The sequence below is a fragment of the Trematomus bernacchii genome, unplaced genomic scaffold (genome assembly GCF_902827165.1).
Source record: "Trematomus bernacchii unplaced genomic scaffold, fTreBer1.1, whole genome shotgun sequence".
Taxonomy (NCBI): Eukaryota; Metazoa; Chordata; class Actinopteri; order Perciformes; family Nototheniidae; genus Trematomus; species Trematomus bernacchii.
Genome location: NW_022988098.1, coordinates 6,122,532 through 6,130,904, shown reverse-complemented (window position 1 = coordinate 6,130,904; position 8,373 = coordinate 6,122,532). Strand labels below are relative to the sequence as shown.

The following is an 8,373-nucleotide window of genomic DNA, read 5'->3' as shown; positions in this document are numbered from 1 at the left end:
CAAGGTACACTACGCAAAGTAACCCTTTTCCTACAATTGCTAGTCTCAACACTTTTCTTATTTGTATTTTTATGGCAGTTTTTTGTAGTTGTTTCAGGCTTTTTATGTTTTGTTTTTTTTTGTCTGTGGTTGTTTTACCCCATTCTGTCCTCATTGGTAAGTCTCTTTATGATTGTCTTGGTCACTTTGTAATTGTTGTGCCTCTCTGAAGCTTTGTTTGTTTGTGGTCATGTTGTACGTGTCTCTTTAAATTAGTATTTTGTAGGTGAAGGCCAGTGGGGGAAAACAAAATCTATACATGCAGCTTTAAATCAAACCTTTTTTTCTCAAATAAATAGTTAATGGGGAATAAAACACACTCTGTCTCTCTATAGCGGAGAGCAGGAGTCTCTTTTTATATCGCTTGTCAATGCAGCGCACAACAAGCCGTGGACAGATGAATAGAGGAGCGAGGTCAAACATGCGGCACCTGCATCTGAAGAGGTCGCTGCTTCCCTCTCTGACCTGTCGGTGTTGGGCTGCGTCCAGACAGAGGCATGGCTCTCTGAGAGGGGTAACATCGGCCCATCTGGCTCCCTCCCCTGGGCCCCCCCGATACCTTTGCCCCACCATGTGTTCCCTCGTAGCCTACATTCCCAAACCTGTGGCAGCCGAGCCCATTCAGCATCTGCTACATCCAGAGATGGCAAAAGTACACACATCCTTTACTCAAGTAGAAGTACAGTGTTTAAAAATACTCTGGTAAAAGTAGAAGTACTGACTAAACTTCTTTACTTAAGCAAAAGTAAAGAAGTATGGGCTTTGAAATGTACTTAAGTAAAAAGTACCCATAACTACCAGCTGTTTTAAAGAGTACCTGACCTCCCTTTTCATTAATAGAACAATAATGTCATTGTTAGCTAATGAATGTTTCCATGCTGAACAACGGCAACATGACAACGTTTTCATTGGTCCCTCTTCTTTAGAGAAGACCAGGAAATGATGGATACACGGATCGTGTTCAAATCAATAGGCACGCAATGACTCTAAATAATAATGATCACTCCACCAAACACACGTTAACGAGCCTGTTTCGAAAATGTAAGAAGTAGAAAGTACAGGTATCTGTGTTTAAAATGTAAGAAGTAAAAGTAAAAAGTTGTCAGAAAAATAAGTAAAGTACTGATACCAGAAACATGTACTTAATCACAGTAACGAAGTATTTGTACACCACTACTTCCCACCTCTGGCTATATCAGTCAGTCTGTGATATTCTCCATCTCCAGGCTTCCCACACCTCTCCAGTAAATTATCACCTCCGCAGGAAGAAAGGCGCCGCTGTTCTTTTTTTTTTTGATTTGCCAAGTGCGGGGCCCAGACGGTTGACTTTGCTGTGTAATCATCATTAGCCTCACTGCTGCTGTCGAGTGGGGTCACAAGGAAGTCAGCGCTCAAGTATCATACAATAAAAGTTATGTAAATGCTTCGGATGTTCAAACTGCCCCTCGTCTGGAGAAGTGCCCCTTGAGCTGAGCGCTCGAGATTTGGAGGAAATGTATAGTCCCTGTTTTATCTCCTAACTGCAGGACTAAATTATGATCCAAACACACACAAAATAAATGTGTGTTATCGGAGAGGATTCGCACATTGATCTCAGAACAAAAAACAAAAGCTTTAGTTCGGATCATCTTCAGTACTTTTTAAACTCGGTAGACTTCGAAACCCTTAAATGTTCAAGCTGGCAGAAAGTATACAGTACATCTGTCTCTACAGGTGAGAACACTGGTAAAAGATCGCACCTGAGAATTAAACATTCCTAAATTTAGGAATTTGCTGCTCACAGGCTTATGTGTTAATGAGTGACGCTCTCATACAGAGAGAGTTGCTGACAGCTCCATAAACCTGGTGTATTTTCAGCGCGAGTGTTGGGATCATTCCCTCAGATGTCCCCGACTCTGGAGAACTTTGAGATGGTCTCACTGGATATACAGCCAAGTCTTAACTGCCACGAATCAGACATCGTCTTCTTACATTTATAATTCCTTCAGTAGGTAGGCCGCTAAGTGTCTGTTGAGGGAACAGAATGTAATGTCTTGCTTTATCCAGGAAGTCATGTGGTGTGAGGCAACAGCATGCAGACGTTTTATCACTCCTACACTGTGAAATGATAATTAGATCCACTGTTTCCCTTTGCTTTTGTGATGTCGGCCCCACGGCGTTTTTTTGGCGACATGGGAAGAAATGATATGGCAGGGGAAGGAGTCCATTTTTCCTCTTTACTTAATGCAGCCATTTTTTTCCCAGCGCAAGACCTTCGAGGCAATTCTGACGTTCATTTGAGTCGTGTATTATTTATAACACCGATTTTCGATGAAACGCTGCTGGAGCGCTTCGCCTTCCTCTAGCACGTCATTGGAGCTCCTAAAAGAGCACCTTGTGCTTTAAGTCATTGACCCCCCCCCCTCTCCTCTATTCATCACTCAACAAATGGCGTTGCCCGTAGAGACTCGCGTCCATTACCCGCTGTGAATTCCATTAGAGCTACGGACACACAATGGAGCATTTTTTAAGCCTTTGACATTGCCAATGTAATGGACTGAGGTCATGGAATGATATGTAGGGTAGGGTGCATAAAAGCCTGCTTAAATATATGTTACTGTACTTTATGGCTTTCACATTATAGGCCGATCCTTTCACCTCTATCCTAAGAGCTGCTCGGGGGTGTCACATAGGAGTTTTTCTGAATACATCTTTCCCAAATGAATCATTGACCCCCCCATGACCTCAATGCACAGAACACAATGGGGTTGTGTGTTTGAGGGTCGCATTCATATAGGTCATTAAACCCAAGGTTCACCTGGTGCCACCGGCCGTGTAAATACAAACACAGCGAGCAGTGTTTAAAGAAAGTCTCCTCTACCTGAAAAAGGCCGTATTGGGCTTTTGGGGTTTTCTCTTTCCTGTAGTGTGTTTGATTGTTGTGTTATATCTTTGTGCATGTAAACGTCTCCATTGGACTGCTTTGATTACCTCCGTAACAAAATGACATCACTATGCACTTGCGCTTCTATTGGCTAGCGCTCCAACTCATTTTACGTGATGAGGCTAAGAGGTGGGACATCTGTAAGCGGATGACCAATCACAACAGAGCCGGCCAGCTAACCAATCCAAGCAGACTGGGCTCTGGTTTCAGACAGAGGGTGAAAAGAGGTGCTGCAGCACAGGCAGTGTGAGAATTTATTTTTCCAATATTAAAGCATGGAAACGTGTAGATCCACAATATTAAACCCAGAAGCCTCAACAATTGTCCAAAGACTGAATTCGATTTCATTTTGCATCTGAAGGTTGCTGCTTAAGGACAAGTACTGTGTGAAGGATGCCTGAACCTCACGACCACCTGAAGAAGAATACCAGAGAATACATTTTGACATTTTCAAGGGTTCCACTTTACAGGATATCTTTGAAGTCTACCTTGTGAATGATAGATCGCAATAACTGTTTTGTCCGGTTTGGGTGTTGCGCACGTTTTGGTCCTACAATTAACTTTATGAATTTTAAAGTGTAATATTTTGGTTAGCTTAAAAAAAGTTTTGCTAAATGTTTGGATGTACTTAGATCTCTGGTGTCAATTATCCTCCAAATTAATCAAATGGAAAACTCAAGGTTTCAAAATGGTGGTCCACAGACCAAAGGTTAATTGGTTGCAACTACAACTTATTTATATAGTCTATGGCTTTAAGGTAGCTGGCAACACATACAGTACTGACCATGTCCTTTGGATTGTTACTCTGTACCTCAGCCTGTGATTGAACTCAAGAGGAACTCGGGTTACTCCCATGTTTCCCTCCAGTGTCCCCCCCTTTTCCTCCTCACGCTTAATGTTTTTGAAGCAGATCCATAAAGGAATTGATTTGAATTTCTTGCTCACATTGAAACTATTTAAACTTAGCGGTACACCCAAGCAATTCTAATCATGACAATCACACATCCTCTAATATTGACTTTGTCTCCCAGAACATGCAGTAAAAGTGACACCTTTTAACCTTAAAAAAAAGACCATAACACGGTAGAACAGTTTTGGATTTTGAATATAAAAACATACATACAGTACGCACATTGAGCAGATTTTGGGTTGCTTTTCCAGAGATTAGATAAGCTAACTGCTAACGGCTTCAAATTAGTTGAACTTTAGAAAACATGTCTACAAAGAGTGGATTTTTTCCCACACCTCAAGTGTCACTTCAGGGCGGAAATAATTATCACAGTTACTATTTCCATGCTCATATGGCCATTTGAGTGTAAAATTAGGTTGTATTTTTGGTTTGATCGTGAGCTAAATTACAAAAAACGACCTGCAAAATCCTCATGATCTGCATCACTGTGTGAGTACCTGTGTTGTTTATCACTTGTGGAAACGGCCTTGGCAGATTTGCCCTCTCTTCATGCCCTTCTAGTACCATATTGTCTCTTTATTATTTCCTCGAAGAGGCTTTGTCCAGGCTGCGCTCCTCGAGCTGTGATGTAATGCAGCGTCTCTCCGGAGGGCAGTGATTGTTATGTTGCAGAATTAAGCTCCGTAAGTAGCTTCCCCCAACGCTGATGGCATGAGCAGGGACACGTCCAGCTGTTCAGTGCTGCCAAAGACCAAAGGACCTTCAAAAGGGTGCATTATCAAACACCTCAAGGTCGTACACGTGAATGCACGGAGCATCTTACCTCTGCAGATAAGGCCAACCTGTCTGAGTGATGGCAGAGTACCTGAGGAGAGAACCCTCACAGAGAAACTCTCCACTCCCTGCTATCAAGCATCAGACATGATTACAGCTCTGCTCCCTGATCCAGTGCCTGTCTCAGCCCACTCCTCGCACTCCTCATGAAACTCTCCCGCAGCTAAAGTCATCAAACAAGGAGCTCAGACAGAGACTTGACCCCGCTGTGACATTTGTTAAAGTCATACTTCAAATAGGAACAATTTGTCAAACATCTTGTGTGTTATTCTGAGGGGAATGAGGAGCAGTTTTCCCTGGAGTCGTGTTTTACTGCTGAGAGGAGGGAAAGGCAGAGATGTGTGTATTAATTCAGGCAGGCATACAAACAGGAAATGCTAGACCAATGTTGTGACCAAACAGTCCATTACCACAGTGTAAGAAAGTAAAGCAATTTAATGACATCGAAAACACCAATTAACATTTTTAACATGCAATGGCTGAATTTTTTTTTTACAAAACATTGCAATTTTCAGATCATGGTGCTAATGTTAATGCTGAACCACATGAAGCTTGGGTTTTGAATGGCAGGAGGCCTATATTGAAAGTAACAGAGTAAGGCGTGTTAGGAACTAAACTGTGTCTATGATCTCCACAGGGTATGTATAATACCATATAACCAGATTACAAAAGAAGTCTCAAATGCATTACAGGTACTGTGCATTTTCTTCTTAAATGGGCACTTATTTGTCATGGCAATTGAAAGAAAATTGGGCATCTCACAGCATATTTCTAATGGAAGAAAGAGGGATTGTGGGACGTGAAGCATATGGCATTGTTGAAGCTTAACCCATACAACAGCTGTTTCCATTTTATCCACTATATTTTTAAATGCACAAGTTCCCAAATGGTTATGAAACACTATGGAATTACAATTATGAATCACATGAATTACTGCTTTAAAGGAAAAGTTTGATGTTTTTGAAAATGTATAATTCATAATTTGGATCAATAACTTTATGTTAAGCTAAGCTAACCGTCTGCTAGCTGTAGTCTCAAATGTACAGTATTGACAAATCTTTTGAAGCTCGACCCAAACTATGGACTGTTTCCGTTATGTTTATAAATGAACAAGTCCTCAAACATTATGAAACACTATGAAAGTACAATTACAAATCACATTATAACTTCTTTAAAAGGATTAGATTGATGTTGTTGGGCAAGTTTAATAATGTTTTAGATCATTCATGGACTGGCTTTGTTACCTTTGGGACCAGAACCGTTTGCTAAACTAAGCTAACAGGCTGCTAGCTGTAGCTTCAAGCTAACAGGCTGCTAGCTGTAGCTTCAAGCTAACAGGCTGCTAGCTGTAGCTTCAAGCTAACAGGCTGCTAGCTGTAGCTTCAAGCTAACAGGCTGCTAGCTGTAGCTTCAACCTACAGGCTGCTAGCTGTAGCTTCAAATTTACCGTAAAAACATTCTCAAAGATTAAAAGCCTATATCCCAAAATGTCAAACATTCCCTCTAAAGACTATATCTTTATAGTATACCTAAATCATGTTTTAAGAGCAATTTTATTTAAAACATCCGCAACTGGCAAAAGTAGGCTACCATTGTAAAATTGTTTTTCTACAAACTGGATTCAACTACAGTTGTACTTTTAATACAAATTCTGGTAAAAAGAAGTGACTGGATTACACATCCATTTTTTATAATCCGATGAATGCAAATGTTTACTTGTTTAGAATATTTGTAGCCTATATTTCTTCCATATCTGTAATAGCCAACACAGTCTCACGGCATTTCGTGTTATAGTCACGAAATTAATCTATTGATTCGTGTTCACCAACACGATTTCGCCATTTTTTTCGTGTCACACAGAACGATTTTAAAAGCAATGTAAATAATAACAAATTAGAAGGAAAAAAAGATGACATAAAATACAGATTTCAGTATTCTGAGGCTCTGAGCCCCATTTCTTTTCCTCACTGACGGCAAAAAAACTCAGACATTATACAATTTAAAATAAAAGGGATAGGGTTAGGCTTAGGGTAAGATATTGAGTAAGAACATGTTTTTATGAACCACACAGCTTCTGGTCTTCCAAGACCCGACCGGACAATAAGACGTGTTGCAGGCACGAAACACACTACCAATAGAAATACATTGCATTTAAAATCGTTCTGTGTGACACGAAAAAAATGTGAAAATCGTGTTGGTGAACACGAATCAATAGATTAAATTAATTTCGTGACTAATAACACGAAATGCCGTGAGACTGGGTTGTAATAGCAGTGTACAGGGCTGTTATGGTAAGAACAGACTGATCTGTCCATTTAAATGCTAAACAAGATATAATAGCTACATTTAATTTTAACATCACAGGGAGCTTCATGACTCAATCACTGTTTATGATATGTAACGTTCCTTGTTATTTACTCAGGTACAAAACCACCGCAGATAGAATAAGTTAATAAGCAACCTTTATACACATCTTACATTATATTTAATGAATCAATTTCAAATATAAAATGTCAGTATTATGCTCCAATTGAAAAACAAATATCAACTTGATATTCCCACGTAGGCTATCTGTGGCCTGCTACAAGATGATATACCATCTCCATAACATGATGGGTCACAGAGTTTCCTAACATTTGTACAAACAGTGCGTAATGCAGATAAAAAAGAAAAGAAAATCCAAGCCCTCTAAACTTTTTGTGTGAAATAATAATTATAAAAAAAGGACGTACAATATACACTCTATATACACAGCATTTAGTAATGGTCACTCTGTTGCAACTTGACAAAACGGAGCTGTATAAAATGAGGGTGGCAGTAATGACGCATTACGATTGACACAACACTCTGTGCTCGGTGGATAATGTCTGTCTGCTCTGGTTCCTCCCTGCAGGTTTCAATGTCCGTACAGGGGGGATTTGGAAGATCCCGCTCCTCACGCCGGGGTCTGAGCGGGGGCTTTGATCTCGGCGGACACCCTCTTCTCCTTTCGCCCGGCGTACTCTCCGATGAAGGACCCGTCCTCGTTGAACTGGACGTCCTCGTCTCCGTAGTCCACCAGGCTGTCCCCGCTGTCCCCCGCTTTGATCTCTCTGCTCAGCGAGCGCTGGCTGCCCTTCAGTGGCTTCTCGTCATTGTCACTGAGAGGAGAGGGGAACGTGGGGGGGGGATTTAGAATCACCTTATTTCACCCATGGCTTCACTCTGGGGCTTATAGGAGAGGACGGGGGTGCTGTCTCTACAACAGGGATGTCAAACTCAATTTCATCGCGGGCCACATCAGCATTATGAGTGGCGGATCTAGACCAATTTTACTGGGGGGGCCAGGCTGGGGCCAGTTATTTCATGAGCGGGGCACAATAAAAGCGGGTTAAAAAGACAAAGACAGTATAAAGTAATTGTGTAAAATAAACAAAAAATACAGTAATTGGTATTTGTTTTTGTAAAGGTATTTGTTTTAGTAACTTTAAGTGACAATTTTATTAAAAAACAAACAGTTTTTGCTTTCACATAAGGTAATGAACCGTTTAATCTCCACTGTACATCCGGGTCTCTGATTTTATTTAGTTCCAATAAATTGTAATATTGTAATATTGTAAGGGGGGCATTATGAGCATTATCGTTGCACTCAAAAGGGCCGGTTGTAACTTTAAGACTATATAAATAT

General features: G+C 40.7%; 1 protein-coding gene across 3 annotated transcripts in view; it reads right to left on the bottom strand.

The window, feature by feature from the left end:
* Positions 1–7,155: 7,155 nt before the first annotated feature.
* chl1b (cell adhesion molecule L1-like b) overlaps positions 7,156–8,373 on the bottom strand; it is a 79,477-nt gene continuing 78,259 nt past the window's right edge. For all 3 annotated transcript variants that reach the window (XM_034121941.1, XM_034121943.1, XM_034121944.1), the window contains one exon: positions 7,156–7,846. In XM_034121941.1, coding sequence (XP_033977832.1) covers positions 7,642–7,846 — 205 coding nt within the window. In that variant the 3' untranslated portion in view covers positions 7,156–7,641. The remainder of the gene's footprint in view (positions 7,847–8,373) is intronic.